The sequence below is a fragment of the Delphinapterus leucas genome, chromosome 2 (genome assembly GCF_059928025.1).
Source record: "Delphinapterus leucas isolate spDelLeu-1000000601 "Yukka" chromosome 2, BTC_Dleu_Yukka2, whole genome shotgun sequence".
Classification (NCBI taxonomy): domain Eukaryota; kingdom Metazoa; phylum Chordata; class Mammalia; order Artiodactyla; family Monodontidae; genus Delphinapterus; species Delphinapterus leucas.
In genome coordinates this window covers 11,325,778-11,349,484 of record NC_143130.1, presented here as the reverse complement: position 1 = coordinate 11,349,484, position 23,707 = coordinate 11,325,778, and the positions used below count along the sequence as shown (strand labels likewise).

General features: G+C 42.3%; 1 protein-coding gene across 24 annotated transcripts in view; it reads left to right on the top strand.

The window, feature by feature from the left end:
* Nucleotides 1-23,707, top strand: part of KIAA1217 (KIAA1217 ortholog) — a 324,087-nt gene that overhangs the window by 185,777 nt on the left and 114,603 nt on the right. For 22 of the 24 annotated variants that reach the window (XM_089906415.1, XM_022580504.3, XM_022580507.3 and 19 more), the window contains 2 exons: nt 18,996-19,194; nt 23,145-23,238. The exons of 1 other annotated variant lie outside the window; for it this stretch is intronic. In XM_089906415.1, the coding sequence (XP_089762541.1) occupies nt 18,996-19,194; nt 23,145-23,238 (293 nt within the window). Of the gene's footprint in view, nt 1-12,815; nt 12,870-18,995; nt 19,195-23,144; nt 23,239-23,707 lie in introns of those variants that run through there. One more of the 24 variants, XM_089906412.1, reaches the window with a different exon arrangement.

Sequence of the window (23,707 nt, the reverse complement as noted above, 5' to 3'; positions counted from 1 at the left end):
CCTCTATTGAAAAAAAAATACCAATAGAACTGAAGTCAGTGAAGATATCAGCAAGATGTATGTGTCAGGTCAAGTTAAGGCTGAAATCCCATCTCATGTAGTCAAAGAGCCACCCTTTAATTAATAAATCTGTTCCTGAGAAAGCAACTCTTCTCAAATTGATCAATATTTTTCTATTTAAATGGACCCATTTTTTAAATTTTCTGCTGTATGCTACTGAGTACTTACTGAATGCGGAATATACAGAGGGATACAAAGAGGTCAGCCTAACTGTCAAGGAGATGGAATAGAACAAATGACAGGTATTTTGGAATGCAAGGAGCATATGTTTTTGAGATTCTTAAGACCATTTTTTTTGTCTTGTTTTGAATTGTTACTGAATCTTTACCTTTTAGCTTTAAATTGATTGGTTTATCCCCTTTATTTCACTAACATTCCCAAGACCCTTGGTCAAATAATTTATAATTGTGATTTTAAGCACATTTGAGTACTAATAACTACTTAAAAGTTATGCTTGGTGAATTCTTTCATAATATTAATAATTACTCCTTGGTTATTTATTATGAGAAATTGTGTGTATGCATGTATATGTGCATATGCACATATGTGATTTTCTTAAATTGGGACAACCTTTTCCATTATATTTGCAAGCATCACTCAGTAATCTTAGGCAACCCTATTTGGGCAGAGAGAAAGAAAACAATGGAAAATTAAAACTCCAATGTGATTATTTTTCCATTTGCATCACATCTCACATCTAAACAGACACTAGGATGTTTCCTTGTGTCTAGCTATGAACATTGAATATTTTTAGTTTCTCTTTAGAATTGGAGACTGGACATACCAGTAGGAAGTTGCTAATGGAAATTGATGCTTTTGCTTCTGGCCAAGCATACCACAGAGATCATGGAGGTAACATCCAACTCATGCACAGAACATGCCTTATAAACAAGAGAAGTCATCGCCCAGGGTAGATTAGTAATATCTGTGTAGAAACAAGCTCTAGCTGGATTGCCAGATACCACTGTGACTAAAAGTTGTTTGTGTCTGCAGAATTCTAAAAGAAAGATCCCTTGCAATTTTTTACATTTGTTATAATTTTCCATTAAGGTTGTAACAATACCACAAAAATGTTTGGTCAAAAAAAAAAAAAGAAATCTGAATCTTCTAAAAATACTTCTCGTATTACTGATGGCATTTGAGCAGTGTCTCATATGACTTGCTTTGCCAGTCGTCTGCAATCCTTTGGGACTATTTTGAGACTGGATTACCCAATGCTTTAGCTTAAGTTCTCCATATTTTACAAAATCCCCTTCCAGCTATGTGACAGAATGACTAGTAAGTTCTCTATAAGCACTGTCTCCAATTCCCCTCCTGTGGTTTCTCTTGAACCCGTCCATTCAGAACTTTAGTCCCACCACTCCATACAAACAGCTGTGGTCAAGGTCACCAGTGACCGCCCCGTGTAAATCAGCCCTCTTGTCATCTGACTTCTGAGCACTCGACATGCTAGGACTTCCTGTCCTTAAGACATGAACTTCTCCTGGCTTCCTGGACGCCTCTCAGTCTCAGCCATCTTCTGACCTCACCACCCGCTCCTCTTAGATCTTCTTTGTTGACTCCTTTTCAATTTCTCACCCTTAAACACTGGCCTCAGCCCCCAGACCACTTCTGTTCTCAGCTATGCTAGTGCCCTCAGTGGTCTGATCAAGCCTCCTGCTGCCAAATGTCACCTATATGATTGTCTTGGTCAACTCAGGCTGTCATGACAAAATACCATAAACTTAGTGGCTTAAACAATGGAAATGTATTTCCTCACAGTTTGGAGGCTTGGAAGTCCAAGATCAGGGGCCAGCATGGTCAGGTTCTGGTGAGGTCTCTCTTCCCGGCTTGCAGATGGCCACCTTCTCAGTGTGCCCATCCATGGCCTTTCCTTGGTGCCTATGCATGGAGAGAGAAAGAAGGTAAGCTCTCTGGTGTCTTATTTCATAAGGGCACTAATCCCTTCATGAGAGCCCCACCCTCATGCCCCTATCCAGACCTAATCACCTCCCAAAGGCCCCACCTCCAAAAACTGTCACATTAAGGTTTGGGGCTTCAACATATGAATTTGGGGGGGGACACACAAACATTCAGTGCATAACAATGATAATGACCCCTCTGGCCCAGACCTCTCCCCTGAAGTCCCCAGATACATATTTCACATCACCTACTTGACATCTCACCCTTAACAGGTCTAAAAATGAACTTCTAATTCCCCCAACAAAACCTACTTTGCCAACATCAGTCCATTGCAGCCCTCCCCTGCCAGCTGCTCACACCAAAACCCTGTCATTTTCCTTGATTCTTTTTTTTTTTTTTAATCTCATTTCACATCCAATCTGTCAGGAAATCCTGTTCACTCTCCTTTCGTACTATATCGAGAAATCTGACCACTTTTTACCACCTCTAATACTCTGCCCAGGTCCAAACCACCATAATTCCTGTGGTCTCCTGATGTTAATGCTTGTCCTATTTAGTCAGTTCTTAACAAAGCAGCCCTGGTAAATAAATCACACCTTTACCTTGTCTCATCTCCACTCATAACCCTCTGTTGTTTTCCTAGCTTATCGAGAGTTAAGGGTCTACACCATCTGACCACTTGCTTCCTTCCTAATCTCATCTCATCCATTCACTACCTCTCACACTGTCCTCCAAACACACTCGTCCTTTACTGTTCCTGGGACGCACCAGGCACACTCCTGCCCTAAGAAAACTTGCTCCTCTTTCTGTCTGGATTGTTCTTCGCCCAGATATCTGCAAGCCTTGCTCCCACCCTTCTTTCAAATATCTTATCAGCAGGACATCCAACTACTGGGAATAAAATAGCAATGCCCCACTCCCGCCCCACTTCTTTCTGCCCCCCACACTCTGTTTTATTTTACTCCCTGTTATTTGACACATTCTCCACTGTCTCATCTATGAGCTTATTGTCTACTGTACATCAGTACAGGGCTTCCCTAGTGGCACAGTGTTTAAAAATCTGCCTGCCAATACAGGGGACCTGGGTTCAAGCCCTGGTCCGGGAAGATCCCACATGCCGCAGAGCAACTAAGCCCATGCGCCATAACTACTGAGCCTACGCTCTAGAGCCCGCGAGCCACAACTACTGAGCCCACGTGCCACAACTACTGAAGCCCGCGCACCCAGAGTCCATGTTCTGCAACAAAGAGAAGCACCGCAATGAGAAGCCGGTGCACCACAACGAAGAGTAGCCCCCGCTCACCGCAACTAGAGAAAGCCCGCACGCAGCAACGAAAACCCAACACAGCCAAAAAAAAGACTGTTAGGAAACTTTTGTACATCAGTAGAAACTCAGATCTCTGAGCTTACCGTTGTACAGCTCACCTGTATTACACCCAGGTACTCGATAAGTATTTCTAGAAGAACCGAAATCTGTCTTTCATGCTAATCCTGCTTAAGTGAATGCAGTGCCGCTGCTCTAAATCTGAAACAGCCCCGAGTTTCACCAACGTTTCTCCCTTCCTAAAGTTTTCATTGTGGGATCAAAATAACAATTCAGTCTCCTTTTGCTCTCAGTTGTTTTAAACGGCACAAACACACTGTGTAGGCTGAAGTACTTGTCCCGTGGAAAGAGTACAGAGTCTTTGATTCTGCCTTCTGTTATGCTTGTTTTAAAGCATAATGTTTATGTATCAGTTGAACTGCTATTATAGAAGATAAAGCTGGGAGAATGCATAGATGCCTGGATGTGATAGTAATTTGGGTTGGGTCTTGTGTCTCCAGGTTACTTCCAGCCTAGGGGAAGGACTCTACTTGTCCAGTGCCTGTTGTGATGGGGCAGCCCAAGACGATTGCTTGATAAATTCTTTAGCCTTTAAAGCAAGTAGAGGTATTATGGGCTTATCACTTCTTTCCCAGGGCTTTCAGTAGGAATACCAACAATTGTCGTTTTGATCTTGAGACATTTAGGGGTGGGATGGGGGGACTCTTACCTCTGAAAGCAGGGAGAAAGGTTATTGACGGTACGTCTGGAAGCAGGGCTTGTACTTTGCTGGCAGTGATGGGAAGACCTGGGGACATGGATCTGGGCAGGAGCACTTTGTCATCACGGTCCCTTCCCACCCACCACTCCCAGAGCTGCTTTTGCCACCCTCGGACATCTGTTCTTTATTGTGATCGTGTGGTGGAGAACAGAAGCTACTTTCAAAAGGCAGCACTGAAACTCCAAAGGGAAATGGGGAGGAAGAGGAAGTAGCCATGTGTCATGTCTCTTAAATGCCTCTTCAGCAAGTACCAGAGGAAACAGAAGGTAAAGGTACGATAAAGTCTCTTAGGGTCTTTTGAGGGGAGACTGGAAAGCTCAGATTGTCAAGCCCAGCCCTGGAAATTCATGTCACGGGAACCAGTGCCCAGAGCCAGCCACTGCGGGCTGGAGGTGGGGCCTTTGCGGGGAGGGACTGTGGCTTCATCTTGTTACCCTCTTGCACCTAGAATTCCACTGGCAGCAACTCTCTTTTTCCACTTGCTTATAAAGCAAGAACAGGCATACAAGGATACCTCTGTCAGATATTAGATAAACCTTACAAAAGCTTTGTAAAGCCCCCTTCCAACCAGGACAAGGGCCACCAAGTGACCTAGGTTGGCACACTTGACCGGCAGGTCCATCTCAACCCCATTCTCTCTTCTCTGTGGCTCACACCCTTGAACACACGACTGTGATCCTGAGCGCCCATCCGGGCCTTAGAGAATGCCGTGTCTCTTGGGACCGCCTTTATTCCTCTGGCCAGGGCTGAGAGAAGGACATTCCAGATCTCCCCAGAGGGGCAGGGTGTGGAGAGGGCTGAAGACAGGAGACACAGAAGAGGCTTCCAGAAGAGCCACACCCTCTGGCGTGGGCCCAAGGACACAGGAGGAGCGGCAGGAAAGACACAGGGAGAGGGGAGCAGGCAGGCGGCCAGGGACAGGCCTTGGAAGGGCCTCACCCACCTCTCGCTCGATCACTGCCCACTCCAGGCTGGAGTCCGGCTAGATTTGTCTGGGAGGGTCCACAGGGGAGCTGTGGCCTGTTGTGGCGGAGGGGAACATTTATTACAGCCTGGGAAATCCTATTGAAAGGCTCAGAAGAACCCAGTGGTGAACAAACAACAGAATAATTAGCACATAATCATCATGGTAAAAATGTGAAGCTTAAAGTCACCGAAGCAGTTCATCAGTGTAAACAACGTGGAGACACTAAAAGCAGCTCCGTGTGACTCAGCTTTCCTGCCAACATTCAACCAAAAATAAAGTAAGCAAATCTCTGGAGAGGTAGAGGACACTCAAGTACCCTGGTGCATGAGGACCGCTCAAAAAATAAACGTAAAATCACCTGTCGCTAGAAGATTCTATTCCTAGCGCTGAGGCTAATGTTCAGGAAACTTTCCTCATCCTTCTGTGTCACAGAGCCTGCCTGGGGCAAGATCACAGAGGCTCCCATACTGTGTGTCTAAATATCTTTAAAGCTGTAAATCAAGCCGACAAACTATTAGATAGAATATGTTCTAGCCTCTCATGCTTTGACCAGTATACCTTCGTAACAACGTAGAAAGGCACTTTTGCTTTTAGTGTTTTTGAAATTCTCAGAGTCCTCTGCTGGATCATGAGGCAAAGGGGGGTCCCCCTCACCCCCTACCTGCAGCAGTGCCCCTTCCTCCTGACTCTCCCTCCGGCTCTTTTCTCATTTCACTTGTGAGTGATGCCCGACTGCAAACACAATCTCCCTCAACGCGCCCTGCAGGTGCCCGAGCTTTGATTCCCCCCCCCCTCAGCACTTGGGGTGCACATGCCGATGTTGGGGTGAGGGGGTGCTCCAAAGTGTAGCCCCCAGGACAGGGCCCCTCTGCCACCTACTCATCCAGCACGTAATTCAACCCTCATTCCATCAGGACTTAAACACATAAGCCGTGCCCTTCCATCAGATATAGACGTGTGTAACTGAATCCCTTTGCCGTACAGCAGAAATTAACGCAGCACTGCAAATCAACTATGCTTCAACTAAAAGCAATCACATCACAGGCATTGAGGGAAGCTGATCATTCCTATGAGAGCTGGCACCGGATGGGTCAGTTCCTTTATGTTTCTCATGTGACGGAGCAAGTCTCTTGTTTAAGAGCTTTGAAATGAAGGCGGGTGAGATGTGAATTCCCCTAATGGCCCACGCCCTCTTTCTCACCACTCTCCTCCACAGGCCTGGGAGCAGAAAAGCAAAGAGTGAGATGTGAGTGTTCTGGAATATTCGTCAGTGGCTACCTATGCTCAGAGTATCACCCTTCGACCAAGGCCCTCCCGGCTTTCCGGCTCCATTACCTGCGTGGGTGCTGCCCCCCACCCAGGCCTGAGGGTGGCAAAGGCCAGCTGCTTGCAGACAGATGGGTTTTATCCCCCAAATATTTCACTGAGGCGCTGGGGAACGGATGAGTCCCATGAGAGTCGCAGATGGACAGAGAGTAGAATTACTGGGGCCAAGAGCCCCGACGGAAGGCTGGGCCTCCAGAGGAGACCAGGATGTGGAGTCCAGGAATGAGAGCGAGGAAGGGAAGGATGCAGGAAGAGGTAGCACCAAAGGCTCTTTGGGGTCCAAGCATCCCACAGTTACTGCTTTTAAAACGTGAATTTGAAAAAGTGGGGAGTCTGTCTAATGAAATAGAATCCACAGATATGGGTCTACTGGCATTTGTTTACAACATTTGTCATCAAAGGATAATTTTTATTTTTTGTCATTCACGTGACTTAGGTAAAAGTATAAGGAAGCAGCACGGTTCCCATTTACCCTGAAAGTTTCCTCTGGAAATTGTTGACGATCCTGAGGTTTGCTTACCAGAGGAGAAAAGAAGTTTGTCCTATCAACACCTCCCAATGTCTTTCTCCCCCAGTTCAGGGACTGGACAGGTTGTCTCTTTTCAAGTAGAATAATTTTCATATAATAATAGAAAATAAAAGAAATTATGAAGAATAAAATTCATAACACTATATATGGGTGGGTATTTTTAAATCTACATGTAATTTATATAAAAACCAGCATTTCATACTGAAAAGTTTTCTAAAGATATATTCATTCATCCATAATAATTACTGGTTATTATTATGTAAGACACTAATAATTTAGTATAGAAGAAAATAAATTTCCGATTAACTCAGATGGTTTCTCACTAATGTCCATAATCTCTGGGCTTAAATCTGCTAATCAGTATGATTGAAGACCATGCACGATGTATAAATCTCCTAGTGGGATGGGTATATATACATTTTGATTTATAGTCAAAGTCTTTCTGATACTTGGAAAACATTCATTGGAAATTCTGTAAAAGTTGCACTTTTCATATCCATAAAAGGCCAATTAATTTTTTTCTGGGACCATGATAATTGTACTTTTATACTTGTGTTCTTCAAGAAAATCTGCTTCCTTTTGTGGCCTTTACTCTTTGGGTCTGTATTATAGAATTTCAACACCCACTTTTTTATCAAAAGCCAAGGAAAACTTGCAAATTTCCATAACTACATCCAGGTTTAAGCTCCTAGGTCAGATCTGGGTGCTCTGTGGAAGCAACACTATTTAGATAGTATTATTTTAACACTTAAAAGAAATGATTTATTTTTTAATTTTTTTGGTAGGAAAAAGTACAGAAAACCTAACAATATAATAACCTAGTAGACATTACTGAAATTAAACAGATACTCGCATCTGTTTAACACCTAAGAGGCAGAGTGGCACAGTGGTTAAGATCATTAGCTGGGTGAGTCATACAGGTTACTGCTCTTTGCCTCAGTGTTCCTCATCTGTAAAATGGGGATAATTACAATAGCAACCTCATAAAGAAGATTAAATGAGTTAATCTGTTTGGAGAAGGTTTAGATCAGTGCCTGGCACACAGCAAGTGCTATGTAAGTTGTCAAATTTTATTTTTTTTATTCCCCCCCGCAAAGCTTATCAAAATATAGTTAGGCTGACCTCTGGTAGCCCTCAAATTTTAAAAAGAAAGGTAATATTTCTATAATAGCTTCAGGCTTCATATGTTTTTAAAGAAGTAAAATGTAAAACCCCATCTTCTCTCCTCCCTCCTTCTTCTTTCCCAGAGCTAACCGACCCCTGCAGTTGGAGAGTATAACTGCCATGCAAGTTTTGGTGCTTGTGCTATATTTGGTACATGCATAAACAATATATATTACTATTTTGTGTTATAAAACTTTACATAAATGGGATCATACTGCATGTATCCTTTTGTAACTTTCTGTGTTCCCTCAACTTTACCTTTTGGAGATTTATCCATGTTGGTAGATGTGGTTCTACTTCATTCATTATGACTGTTGTTGACAATTCCATTATATGAATGAACCACTGAGAACAAATCAATGAGAAATAGTGCCACAGTGAGCACCATGGAGCCGGTGACCACACATGAGATTTTTATCTGTGATGGATAATTTACAAGAAATAGCGAGCTTACAGTATGCACATCTGACATTTCACCAGCTGCCCTAAAATGATTGTGCAAGTTTTCACTTTCACCAGCAGTGAATAACAGACCCCGTTTTCCCATGACTTCACCAGTAATTGAGGTTATTGGATTTACTGACTTTTGCCTATCTGGTGGGTATAAAATAGTACATCATTGTTTCCATTTTTATTTCCATAATTACTAGTGAGATTGGGCATTTTTATATTTATTGGCTGCTGGGGTTTCTTCTGCCATGCATTGCGTATTTATATCCAATTTTGCATATCCACTATTGCCCATTTTCTATTTTCTTATTGATTTATGAGGGTTCTTTAATTATTCGGACTACTAATCCCTGGTAGAGCATGTGAGTTATAAATATCTTCTTTCAGACTCTGGTTTGTCTCCTTTACTTTGTTTTCAGTGTCTTTTGTAGTACAGAATATTCATTTTAATTAAGCAATACTTTCTGGGAGTTACCTGACAGTCCAGTGGTTAGGACTCTGCACTTTCACTGCCGAGGGCCCAGGTTCAGTCCCTGGTCGGGGAACTAAGACCCAGAAAGCCATGTGGTGTAACCAAAAAAAAAAAAAGGCAGTACTTTTCTCTGTGGTTTATAGTTTTTATTTCTTTTAAAAGTCTTTCCCTCTACCAGTATGCAAGGATATAACACCATGTTTCATTTTATTTCATAGTTTAGCTTCTCACACACAGGTCTTTAGTCCAGTAGGAATCTATTTTACTTATGTTGTAAGGAAAGGGTATATTTTTTACTTTTTCCATATGGTGCACCAATTTTCCTGACACTGTTTATTGAATAGTTGTTTCTCCATGGACTTGTACCACCATCTCAGTCATACCAAGCTTTCATAAAACCTGTGTCTTCTTCTAGGCAATCTATTTTGTTCCATAGTCCTGTTTGTTCTATCCCTGTGCCAAAACCACACTGTCCTAACAGTGTTGATATCTGGTAGGAAAATACTCCCTCTTACTATTGTTCCTCAAAATTGACATATTGTTATAAGTGGTATGTTTTTATCAAACTATATTCTCTGATTTTTTTCTAGTATTTGGGGTTGCTTTCGAGTCTCTATATTGATCTTATATTATTCAGTCATATTCTAACACTGTGTCTACAGGTTTCCTTGGATTCTCTGTTATATCATCTGAGAATAATCACAATTTTGGTGATCCCTTCCAATCCATATGCCTTGTATTTCTTTTTCTTGTATTGACTGGGACTTTAACTGCAATGATAGCAAAAATTCTGAATTTGAAGAGAATGCCTCTAAGATTTCATCATCGAGTGCTATGCTTGTCGGAGGTTTTTGGTGGATGCCTTTCACCACATTAAGAAAGTTCTCTTTAATTCTTTTTTTTATTTTATTATTTTTTAATTTATTTATTTTAATTTATTTTTGGCTGCGTTGGGTCTTTGTTGCTGCACGTGGGCTTTCTCTAGCTGCAGTGAGCTGGGGTTACTCTTCGTTGCGGTGCGAGGGCTTCTCATTGCAGTGGCTTCTCTTGTTGTGGAGCACGGGTTCTAGGTGCACAGGCTTCAATAGTTGTGGCACGTGGGCTCAGTAGTTGTGGCTCATGGGCTCTAGAGCGCAGGCTCAGTACTTGTGGCACACGGGCTTAGTTGTTCCGCAGCATGTGGGATCTCCCTGGACCAGGGCTCAAACCCCTGTCCCCTGCATTGGCAGGCGGATTCTTAACCACTGTGCCACCAGGGAAGCCCTTTAATTCTTAAGTTATTGTATTTTTTTTTAAATTATGGATGTGTTTTGGATTTTTCTTAACATTTTTCTGACACTATCAAGATTACTGTAGAGTTTCTCTTTACTTATTTATTATTGCAGAACATATTAGCACTAGATTTTCTAGTGTTAAACCATCCTTACACTCCTGAGATAAACTCTTCTTGGTCACGATGTACTTTTTTCATACATTGCTAGAGTTGCTTTGCTATTATTTAATCTAGGGGGTTGCATTTAAATTTGAAGTCTTTCCTTTTATTACTTTCCTAATATCCAGGTGAATACTAGCCTTATAAAATGAGTTGATATGGCAATGTTTAATTTAACCAGCAGTTCACCGTAAGTGTAAGAAAGAATCTGGTTACAGTTGTAGTATATGCACAGTTATGTTTCTCACAGCATTTTCTTATAATATATATTTTTTATAATTTCTGTTGCTGTTTTTCTTCTAACTTCATTTTTTTTTTGGCTGCATTGGGTCTTCATTGCTGCATGCGGGCTTTTTCTAGTTGTGCCGAGCGGGGGCTTCTCTTGTTGCGGAGCACAGGCTTCTCATTGCAGTGGCTTCTCTTGTTGCAGAGCATGGGCTCTAGGCGCGTGAGCTTCAGTAGTTGTGGCAAGCAGGCTCAGTAGTTGTGGCACATGGGCTTAGTTGCTCCGCGGCATGTGGGATCTTTCCGGACCAGGGCTCGAACCCGTGTCCCCTGCATTGGCAGGTGGATTCTCAACCACTGTGCCACCAGGGAAGTCCTTATACTATGTTTTGCCTTAATTGTCGAGTAAGCTTTAAGATTAAATTATTGACCCGGCTGCTGTTTCTCTGAGTGACTTTGCACTGTAACCTCTTCATAGTCAAGTGTCTAACTCTCCATGTAAGAGGGCAGTAAGACCCACTAGGAAGGACTGGCTCATGGCACCAGAAATCAGCATCTTAGATATGCACACCTTTAACACAGCTTGAAATCCAAAAGTTATCAACAGATACCAGTGTTTTTTAGAGAAATGCTTTGGGATGCTCACTTCAACAGTATTATCATTTCACTTGAGTCCCAACTGTACTAATTTGTCTGGAACAAAACCAAGTTAAGGGATTAAGCACTCACGGTGCCGTTACTAAGACTCTGTGTCAAGAATGAGTACCTCCCAGAAGGATCTCTGTCCACCGACTGCTGTCAGTCAGGTTGTTGGGTGGGCAAGACTCTATCATATTTAACTTTTATACAAACTTATTTTTTAACACATCCTGTCATGATTCTAACACGTGTTGCTCCACAATCATGACTCTTTAAAGCACATTCTAAATTAGCATTTCGCTTAAAATTGCTGCTGTAATTCTTCAGTCCCTCATGAAGACTTTCCATAGGGTCTTCATCGTTCTCCAGTTATAACTCATAGAAGATAAATTAGTTAAAAGACTTAACAAAGTCTTGCCTTGTCTTTAAATATCACATGTCTGAAAGAAATAAGAAAATATCTGATTGATATAATCCATTTCATTTACTGCGGCAAAGATTTGGTATTTACCTAAATCAAAGACACTGAAAGCTGAGAGTAAAGTTATTCCCCACCCCTCCCCCCCCAGAATAAAAGAGCATCCAGACTTCCTGTGGAGAACAGATTTTCTATTATCTTTTTCTTCCGTGCAAGGCAACGCTCAACATCTTGCTTTGTCACCTACTTGAAAAGCTATTCTGTAGGAAGGGGCGTGGCAACCTGAGTCCTCTCCGGGATGTGAAATGTTTCCGACATCAGAGGGCATGGTAGCCCTTTTCAAGGAACACATGTGGCCTGGTCTTCAAATTGCTGCTGTGTCTGAAACAAAATGTCAGCTGGTGTTGGACCTGAATTGTTAACTTCTACATAACAGTGTCATTTATGGAACCACTGTGTAGGTTAGAACACAGGGTGTGACCCTTGGTTTACCACTGTACCTCCCATTCCTGGCACAGTATAGAGGCTGGTCTCTTGAATGAATAAAGCCATCTCTACAAGTCCGTCCAAGGTACATCTCAGTGCATTACACTTCTTTTTTAAATCATAAGACTCTTAAATTCAGTCTCTTAAGGATAACACCACGACATTAACTATCCTAGAATCTTTCGCTTGTATTAAATACCAATGTCTTCCCCATTTCAGATGCCAATTTACATTCTACCAGCTCCACTTAGAGTTTAATATGTTCCCCTCCCTTGGTCCATCACTTCTGGCTTAAAGAATTACCCAATTAACTGAATAGGAACCCTAATTGGCCAGTCTCTTTAGATCTGTGAGGCCCAATTAACTGAATAGGAGCCCTAATTGGCCAGTCTCTTTAGATCTGTGAGGGTCATCTTTTAAGATGATCGAATCAAAGCATGCTAATTTGAGAAAATATAAAAAATATAGAAAATCATGAAGAAAAGAGCATCACCCAGGAACTTACCACCCAGAGACAACCTCTCTGGACATTCATCAAATAGGAAGACTAAACCATGAACCTGATGAAACCAAGGTTCAGGCCCCTATAAATAAATGATTTACTTTCATAATGAATTTTATGTTTCTAACTTGGTATTCTTATTCTGAAGGAGGTCCCTCAAAATTGTAATAAGCTTCAGGACCCACAAAACTTGGATCCCTCACTGCCATTAAGGTGATTAATTGATTTTTTAACATCTAATTCCTTTCTGTTTTGTAACATACTTTGCCACTTGACAAATTTTTTTCTCATTGCCATTTTCTTTTAGAATTCCTTTTAATAACAGTGTAGTGTTCCAGTGAATGGATTTATTATATGAACTGATTTATTAAATGAATCCTCTAATGTTGGAATCTACTCTTCCTCCCCCCCCCCCCGCTTATTCTTATAAACGATGATTTATTGAGCATCCTGGTAAGTATATCTTTGTGCATAAATGTGTAGAAGTTGAATTACTGGCTCAAACCATATGTGTATTTTGGGGGCTTTTGACGCATATTGACAAGTAGCTCTTTGGAGAAGTGGGATCAACTTTCTTTCCCAACGGTGGTTTGTGAGGGAACTCATTTTCCCAGCTCCTGTCAGCACTGTTTATTTTATTGTAAAAACTTTTGCTAATTTCACGGGTATAAAAAGCTATCTTATTATTTGAATATTTATGTTTTTCTTATTAAGGTGAAAATTGTCAGTTTTCCATCAGAAAGTACTCTGAGAGCTCTTTATATTTTTAGGGCATTAGCCATTTGCCAGTTACAATGTGTATTGATTCGCCTAGGCTTAAACTGGATTTGGGGGACGGAGGCATTTAGGTCATTTGGAATTGTCACCATCATCTGCCTGCAGAAAATGCCGCTTAGGGGAAATTGTAGGAGGCACTCCAGAAGGCAAGCCTACGTCTGATTAAGTTGTGGCCACGTTACCGGGAGAATTGAATCTGTTTCAGCTAAAAGATATCTGAGCATCTATTATGTGCCTAACACTTTACTATCTGTTACCCTTTGATGAATACAGCTAATTGTGATGCAGAATTTCGCAGAAATGCAGAAGCCATGCTTGCAATTTCAATAAGACATACTTGAGAAAAGTTCCTCAATTCTTAATGGAAAAGTGTTGGCGGCAGATGGCTCAGAGATAGAGCACGTGCTAAGCAGAAGTGGTGGGAAAGTCCCCCAAGTGGGTGGCACAGCGTGGAGAGTGGGCGTGCTTCATAAGGTCACAGAGCAGCACGATGCCCAGTACCACTATGATGTCCTAGGAATGTGGCGTGATTTGGGGTAATAAGGCAACGACGGGAGGCTGAGTTCTGTTTTAGTTGGTTTGGGCGGCTGTGACAAATTACTGAAGACAGGGTGTCTTAAACAACAGTGTATTTCCCACAGTTGCAGAGGCTGGGAAGTCCAAGGTCAAAGTGTCTGGGTAGGACCCATTTCCTGGTTTGCAGTTAGCCATCATCTCATTGTATCCCCACAAGCCAGAGAGCAGAGATAGAAAAGAAACTCTGCCATGTCTGTTCTTACGAGAGTGCTAATCCCACTGGGGAAGGGGCTCCACCCTCATGACCTAATTACCTCCCAGAGGCCCCACCTCCAAATGCCATCACAGTGGGGATTAGGATTTTAACATGAATTTTGGAGGAACACGAATATTCGGTTCTTAGCAAGGTCACACAGTGAAAATCGTTGCGTGCCATATGAAGATAAAGGACATCTTAGAAGATGTCCCGCATTCTGGAATGGATTCTGAGATTCAGAAAATTATGAGGATGTGTAACACGATGTGACCTGCCAAGTACACTTAATTTTTTGCAGAATGTCACCAAGAGTTCTTGGTGACAAACACACGTTCCATTTGCAGAGCCATTGAGATGGAAGAACCCAAGTGTTCAGGCTTCTCAGAAGGTCTGCAAGTGCTGTGAGGTTCCTTCCAACACTCTTGCTTTCAGGGCTCTGCGCCTTCCCCTACTCCCCCAGCATGTGCATTATTTCTAACCATGTGTCATCATTTACTTCAGTTGACTTCAAGACAGGAATATTTTTTCCAAGCTGCCCCCATCATGCTTTCACATCTTCAAGCAGATGGTCAGGCTAAAAGTGTGAGGGCAGCTAAGATGGTCCAGAGAGGCCAGCTAGAGGAAGTGGATGTGGCTAAATGCAAAATTTTAGAGGCTAGGCTGTGTGCTTCCAGGCAGAGAGTGTGGCTTCTGCGGATTGACAAAGTGGGATATATAAGTTAGTTAAGCCATTTTACCACCTGTAACTTGTGGCAAGTTACTTGGACCTTCTGAACTACCTTCTCCGTATCTGTGAAATGGGGCCATAACACCGACCTCATCAGAGATACTGATTCAGTGAAATTACATGCGTACCGTTCCTGACACACAGCAGACATCCTATAAATGCATTTCCCATGTCCTCTTCCCTTCTTCACAAAAAGGGAGTTTATCATCTAAAGTCCTTCAGCCTTCCTCTGAATCTGGAACAGCCAGCACTAACTCAGCGCGAGGGAAGAACGCCAGAGCATGCTGAATCTCATCGCCGTGCCAACAACACGCCATCGTAGATTCAGAAAATTCCTTCTGAGTTTAAGCATTTCTAAATACCTTTCCCGAACTGAGAAGGCAGAGCGAAGCAAGTGTAAGAAGACTCTTCTCCTCTGTGTGTAAAGGCATCTTTTCCATCTTCTGTGGATTTTCACGACCCGTAACTGGACTTGTGTACCCAGCTGGCAGCTGTACCAGCCAGACCCCGAAGTAACTGTAGTTTAGCCCCAATCATTTTTTTCACTCAGAGCAGCCTACAAATTCTATTTCAAGCACACACACGTACAGAATGCAGATGTGGGAATGAAAACCAGGCCCTTTCGGGGAATGAGGCCGTGATATTTGACTGTAGTGAGGCCACTAGTGGCCCATGTACAGGGGCCCCACCCAGGCATAGTCGGGGCTCAGACCTCAAGAGTGGTTTTGGCCTTTGGGTATGACATTAGCAATCACGTGGACAGTCACCACATCTCCCGTTCGGGGCAAAGACGTTGCACAATCTATGATCAGACAGGCTTGAAAGGCTTTTTCTGTACACTGAAAAACGTGTGACAGCATGGAAATTCTAGAAAACTAACTCTCTGAAGAAGCTAAGTATCACGCAAAAGGTCTGCTCCGATCAAGGAGATGGCCACTTCAGAACGTGCTTCTCATGTGTATCCAAACCAGGAACGAGATTCCTAGGCTGTTCGCATCATGCAGCAAAAGCTCTTATAGCCCAGATGGATCCCAAAATGAACATTCCTTTTGGATGACTAATAAATCATTCATTCATTCATTCATTCATTCAACAAATATTTATTAAGAACCTACTATATCATTGGTAGTATCACAGGTACTAAGGATGCCCTGGTGAACATCAACAAGAAACATTTTTAAAGAAGTCCCTGGCCGAATTCCCTGGCGGTCCAGTGGTTGGGACTCTGCTCTTCCGCTGCCGAGGAGGCGGATTCAGTCCCTGGCGGGGAACTAAGATTCCACCAGCCGTGAGGTGCAGCCAATAAATAAATAAATAAATACATAATAAAAAATTAAAAGGAGACAAGAGGAATTGGATATATTTTTTTAAATCCCTGGCCTCATGAAGCTTCCATTTCGGCAGGAGAGACTGACAATAAACAGTAGTAATAATGAAAATATGAGTTACAGTGTCTAGTGAAAAACACCCAGGAAGAAAATGAAGCAGGGATGGGGTATGAAATATGAGACAGAGTGGGTGCTGAAATTTTGGAGAAGGTGGTGAGGGGAGGCCTCGCTGGGAAGCTGACTTTAATGAAAGACTTGATGGATGGTTTGGATAAATATAGACTTAGATCAAAAATATTTCCTCCCGGGTTTTCGAGGCTGTGTCTCCATTGTCTTTGGTTTCTGGGCTGCTGTTAAGAAAGCGAATGCCCTTCTGACTTCTCCTTCTTCCCTTGTGACTTTCTCCACACCCACTGGGAACTTGTAGGAACCTCTGTGTTTCCCCTGCCATCTGGAACGTCTCAGTGACAAGCCTGAGTGTGTTGAGCATTTCATGAACACTTTCAGTCTCCAAGCTCATGTCCTTCAGTTTGGGGAGAAAAAAAAAAAATCTTATAATACTTTTGGAAAACTGCTCTGTTTTTCCTGACCTCCTTACCCAAATCCCCGTTATTAGGAATTGAGAGGTTCTGAAGTCATTCTCTATTGTTCTTACTGGTTCTCACCTTTTCCCCTCTCTTAGTTGTTTTGCTGCCCTTTTTGAGATTTCGTCAACTTTTTCTTCTCCACTGAATTTGTCATTTCTGTTCTCATGGTCCCCAGAGCTCGCTCTTGCCCTCCAAATTTCCCCTTTTCTTGGACTGTCTCATCTCTTCTGAGTTTCTGTTTTCTGTTTATTTCTCACATGAAAGAGGCTTTATGAAATGTCTATTAACCCTTGCTAGTCTGTTCATGCATAAGCGAGGCACGGTTGTCCTCACTGGAGGCTTTTATATATGGCCCAGGGTGCTTCACGATAGAGTGACCGGACAGAATCGAAACCTTACCCTCAAAAATCTGTTGGTCTGTTCTCGGAGGACAGTCAGCTTTCCTCCAGTTTCCTGACCAAGACGTCAGCCCTTTGCCAGAATTTTGTCAGAGGGCACCTCATGCACCTTCCCCTGTGCCTCGTGACCCAGAATCCAGTCCGTGGGTTCAACCTCTTCAGGGGTTCTGCTGTGGCTTTGGGCAATCGCCTGGCTGAATGGGGTAGACAGGGGGATGGAGGAAGTGTGTTGCACCATTACAAAGATTCAGCCAGCCCTCATGCTTTCCACTCACTCTGCGTTCTTAGCTTCAGGAGGATCTGGTGCCTCTTTTCCTGAACTTCCCTGGCCCTGCAGTTATGCAGAGTTCTGTGCTTGAAGACCTAGGTGTCAGCTTTCTCTCGTCTGCTGTTGTCTCCTCTCTCCTCCCCTTAATTCTTTGATTTATGCTTTTTTAATTCTTCATTGTCATCTGAATGGAATTTCAGAAGGAGATGGACATAAATTGGTTACATGAACTGCCATATTTAAGCACAAGTCACATTCTGTTCTGTTTTGAGTCTCTCCTGCCAAAAATTACTCTATTGGTCCTGGTAGAGTGCCTCAGGAGATTCTCACAAGAAGTAGGAATCAAAACGAAATGTCAGGATCTTCCGTCCCGACGCAGTTATCTATCTCTGAACAACAAGTGATCCTAAACATAGTGACCTAAAGCAACCACAATTGTTTATTTGCTCAAGATTCTGCCATTTGGGCAGTGTGTGGAGGGGGCATCTCATTTCTGTTCCACGGGACATCGGCTGGGACAGCTCTCCTGGGACTGAGGGTTCCCCTCTCAAGATGGTGCACCCACGTGACTGGCCAGTGGTCCTGGCTGGAGAATGGCTGCTCAGCGGGGGCCGTCAGTCAGGGCTTCCGTTCTTCTTCATGTGGCCTCGGTTGGGCTCCATGGACGCTTGGTTCCGTGAGGGAGCGTCCAAGACCACACTCACCAAGAAGGCAAGCTCTCTTGTGCAAACTCGTATTGAGCTTCCGTTTTGCATCACACTTGCTAGTGTCCCATTGGCCAAAGCAGGTCACATGGCCAAGCCCAGACCCCACGTGGGAAGGGACACTCCACAGGGCCATGATGGCTGGGAGGCATGGTTCATGGGGAACCACATGCCCCCTGGAAGTTTAAAATGCTATGATCCTGTGCTTGTGTTGTTCTTTGTGTAACTGATTTGTTCCATTTTCTTTCTGACACGTTGGGGCACCAGGCTCTTGTAGCTATTTTCATTTGATATAAGCATTCAATATGTATTAGAGCCACAGAAATGCATTTCCACTTAAAACATTTCTGAATGGACATAAAGACATAACCTATGTCGTTTACCTATGGCTATAATGATTGTGTTCCTGGTCAGTGAAAGACGTGGGAAAAAATTCACCCTATGGGGTCAAATTCCTAAATATACCTTTCAAGGGAATTGAGTATTGTTGTCTTTTGCCTTAGGTTACCAAAGCTTAGCTTCTTGTCCTTTTGGTTTTAAAATAGTTGAAAATGAGCCTCTTTAACACCTGCCTGGACTCCAAAGAATAAAAGTGGGTATTTACATCATAACCAGAGAGTGCATTTCTTGGACATTCCAAACACATGTCTCTTGTGACGTGCTTTGCAAGCGTGTCCGGAACATTCCTGCCTGTGGTAGGGCAGAAGTGGCTTAGCTTGTGCTGTGTGCCGTGTGAGTCTTGGCCTGTGGCTGATAACTGTGTCCATCTTGTGTGCAGGGGTTCTTTATCTCCAGTATGGAGATGAAACCAAGCAGCTCAGGATGCCGAATGAAATTACAAGTGCAGACACAATCCGTGCTCTCTTCGTAAGTGCCTTTCCACAGCAGCTCACCATGAAAATGCTGGAGTCGCCCAGTGTCGCCATTTACATCAAAGATGAAAGCAGAAATGTCTATTATGAGTTAAATGATGTCAGGTAAGCTGTTACGTCATTTGTTCGTGTGCGTGTGTCCGCCATCTTGCGTTGACGGTTGGTACCGACTCCTTATCTCTTTGTGTTCCAGTGAAGAAAGCACACCTGTTGTCCTGGGCAGGTTTATTTTACCCAGGTGTGAAACCACTATCTGGTTTTCTAGAACTTATTGACAAGGTTTGGTTTACAAAGGTGAGGACAGACTTCTCCCACACAGATCTTTGTATGTTACTTCTGAAAGGAATGGAAGAAGTGAGCCAGTCTGCTGTTTATCTAAGAGTTAGGGGAACTAAGGCCCAGAAAGATCATATGAGTTGAAGGTTATACTTACAGGTGGAACTTAACCAACTCCTTCTCAAGGGTTCTTGTCATCACAGACAGAGCCTGTAGACATTTTAGGTAATGATCTCACTGGCCTATTCTTTATACGAACAAGTTAGAATAGAAGCAGTGGACTCTATGCTATTGTCCACAAGAAAGGAGGCTAAGAAGCATTCTCCTTTTCCATTTCTTTCTTAAATAGTTGGCCTTTACTAAAGGATCCCACTTTCTCAGTGAGCTTTCTTCTGGGCTTCTAGTAAAATGTACTCTAAAATGAGGCTAAATGGAGTCATGCTGTGGCAGGTGGCATGGAAAGAGAAACATCTTTATCAACCGCAGTGGTGTTGTGCATAGAATAGAAGGGACCATCTGAGCTCTTCCAGCCAAACAAGCCTGAGAAACAGGACTTAAATCAACGCAAGTAAGCAGTCGCTAGTATAGCCGCTGAACATTCTAGAGCGGAAAAAAATGATTGAGCGACTCATCCAGCCCTTTCATTTGATGGGACCAGAACCTCAGATGCATAAATGTTAAGACTTACTCAAGATCATGTAGCCGATTAATTTCTAAACCCAGACCCAAACCTGACTGTCCATATTCTTGGCCAAGAATTTTTTATTCCCTCAGAATGTTCTCCCCTCAACTCATCTGGGCCCCCAGTTGGACTTGTGGATCCCTTCCCTGTGGGGATAGCAGACTTTCCTGTTTCTTCATCATGGAATTAATAGGAACTACTTTTTTAAAATATGCCTTTAGTGCATAATAAATGTAAACTGATAAATATCTAACAGTGATCTGAAATGACATATTTAGGCATGTACCAAGGCATATGAGTAATTTAGAGCTTTCAAGGTTCGACACATGCCCTCAGGTATAGGTGCTATATCTGTTACCCAACCTTCCTGCTTTTTAAAAACATGTTTCAATATTCATGGGTTTCAGAAAATTCACGTTTGTTTTTTGAAATAAATTATTAATCAAGCTGTCACAAAAAACCCCTGAATTTACAAAGCATAAACTTAAACATGAAGTAATCACACGATATTTAGAGAGTATGTTCACAGTAATATAATCCCATGTAGTGGTTTAACATGGACAACCATCTTCTTGAATGTCTGCGTTTTGCAGTTAGAGAACTTGAGGGATATGGTAATAATAAATACACATGAAACTACACAAAGCCACTTTTGATTGTGGAGCTCAAGGCTGATGAGATTATTGTAAGCAGTTGGACCCCACTGTCTTGCAGCCCGTGCAAGAATTTTTGTATTACAATGAGTCACGATTTTTCTAGAGGCTTTCCCAAGCCTCAGAGTATGACTACTAAGACTTCCTGCACACATTCTTTGGGAATGTTGTGACTAGTCACAAAAGGAGAAATGGGAGGGACGACAAAGAGGAAAAGGTACCCAAAACTTCCAAACTGAGATGATCTTTCTTGATGCAAATTCAGTTGATAAAATATTGGATTGGCCAAAAAGTTCATTCTGGTTTTTCCATAAGATGTTATGGAAAACCTGAATGAACTTTTTGGCCAACCCAATAAATGAAAGCAGAGCTTGAGAGAAGTGATCACTTTAAACAATAATAATTTTCAGTTAGTTTGTTTCTATTTGCGGAAGTGATGGTCTCCTTGATTCTTAGGCTGCGGTACTGATAGCCTGATTTTTTTAAAATCTCATTTAAAATGTTTAAGTGGAAAGTCCTTGGTTTATAAATTTGTCTATAATTTTACTTTTCAGTGTTTTGATTTACATATAAAAAGTGGATCTAAAAATATTTAAGTGGATAAAATGTGTTTATGTGGTGATGATTATAATATTTATGTGAGATGATCACATGTATGTCCTTTCCAAAGAATTATTATTCTTTGCTTTTATGCATAAAATGCCCCAAGTATATTTTATTTTATTTTATTTCACCATCAGCATTAAATAGAACCTCGCTCCTTGCAAGAAAAAAAAAAAATGTAGCGTGTAGATTTTACCTGAAGACACTGGCTTTAGTCTTCTAAACCCAGAGACAAATTTCATTTCACATCCAATATTTTTGAAGTGACGGTATATTTGTTAAACATTTGGTTCTTTCATCATAGTGTTGGGTTCTCCATCTTTTCCTTAGGGAAATGCTACAGAGAGTTTAGGCTGAAATTCTGTGTTGTAAATGTTGCCATGGTAAATGCAAGCTGGGCCTTTACTGTTGGTTCATCTTGGATGAACATGTTTCTAAATTAATAAATCAACCTCCTGTGTTTTAAATACCTTCAGACCCACACTGAGTTTTTTTCATGGCTCAAGTAAGGTTTTCAGTTTCTTTACATCGTCCCTTGGGACTTTGCCCCCTCCTCCTCCTCCTCCTCCCAGCCACAGGGTGAGTTCCTGCAGTGAATCCCCACATCCTTTTCTTCCGCAACCTCTTTACCTCCTAGTAACTTAGTCCCTTCTAATAACAAGGACCGCACGCCTCCCCTTAAGCAGACTTCTAATGAGCTGCTTGAAATTTGGAGCAACCGTGCAAGCTAGTCATTGTTTTAAAGCAACCACTGACGGGTATTTGATGGAGGGAAGCAAGCCTCGTCCAAGGATGCTCCACTTCGTTGAAAACAGAAACACAACCCAATAATCCCAATGATTGCCATCAGCCCACAAAACATGTGGCTGCAGCTGGAGGAAAGGAACGTGTCTTCCTGCACAGGGTTCCCTGAGCTCACCACGCTGGCACTGGCAGGAATCACAGTGTAGACGGGGCTAAACGTTCCTGGGGGTGTCCCTTCTGCTGATGAAAGCCTCAGGTAGAGGGCGAAGGACTTCGTAGACATTCCTAAGCTCTTAAATAATTTTGAGGTAGGCTCTTAGCGAATTGTGGTTCTGTCCTTTGCAGCAGTACGAGTGACTCCAGGGTTCTAAGTGTTTTCAGAGGGAGAGACAGACCAGTGGAAGAATTTATCCGCTGCTTTTCCTGTAATTCAACTTGTATGTAGAACAGTAGTTTTAAAAATCCACTATGGAGAGAAGAATCTAGTAAAATTTTTAAATGCCTTCAAAAAAGAAAAATCCACTATGGAAGAAAAAAAAGGCATCGTAAAGATACTAGTTTTGATCTTTGTGGTACTTTTTTTTTCTGGACTGCAAATACATTTTCTTTTCCTTGCTTGAGGTGTTTGAAGGGGAAAAAAGCATTTTTCCTTTGCATGTATTCGTGAGATAAGCAGAAAACCAGGTGTCTGGGCAAAGTAAACAATTAAATATTTAAATATTAACCAAATCCCTTTGAATGTATTGTAAATATGGGAGCTTTATTGTTTCTTAAAGTGTTAGCTTTCATTACCCAGAATCTTGAAAGAAGGTTTATGCTACCCGATGTTTACAGGTGGAGAACTACGGGGAAAGAATAACACTTTGCTGAGGGACCAAAATAAAAAGGAAAGGAAAGAAAAGCCGAAGTCATTTTTCTCCTTTGCCTTATTTATTTTTGCCTATTTTTATGGTAAAAGAACGTTTTGCCTGGTTGATAGCACACAACGGCTAGATTGTCTGTGGATGTCTTTTACCTGATTCTTACGGGCAGACGGAGGAAATGGCCAAAATAAGGCTCCTTTCATCTGCCACAGTTATTGATGTTTTCGATTCCAGGAACATTCAGGACAGATCCCTTCTCAAAGTGTACAACAAGGATCCTGCCCATGCATTCAACCACACACCGAAAACTGTGAACGGAGACGTGAGGGTAAGTGTCCCTGTTCTATTTTTACTTGAATTCTGTGGGTTGAACCATCCCTCCTTCTGGCGTTGGATCCCTGTGTAATCACACCCAAACACCAGATTTGGGGGGTTCTTACTGCTCTTCTTGTCTGATAACTCAGTATTTGTTCATTGGTAGAGAAATCAAATTTCCTGATCATTTGGAGTAAAGGGATTGAAACAGGGCTTCACACATCCTAATTCACCTCTAAGCATGGAGTTTAGTTATATCCTTACTCCAGGGGGGTCCTGAAAATCTGTACATGAAAGGGTTCTTGGTCTATAATATATTAACTTACTTAGAGGATCTCTTGCTGTTTTTTCTCCAGTTAAAAACAAGGCTAAGATACCAACAACAGCAAAGCCCGTGCACAACTGCATGTAGAATCTATTAATATCCTTATATCTGCTATTCCAAGTCCTAGCAGCCTAATTAAATTATTCACCTCCTAATT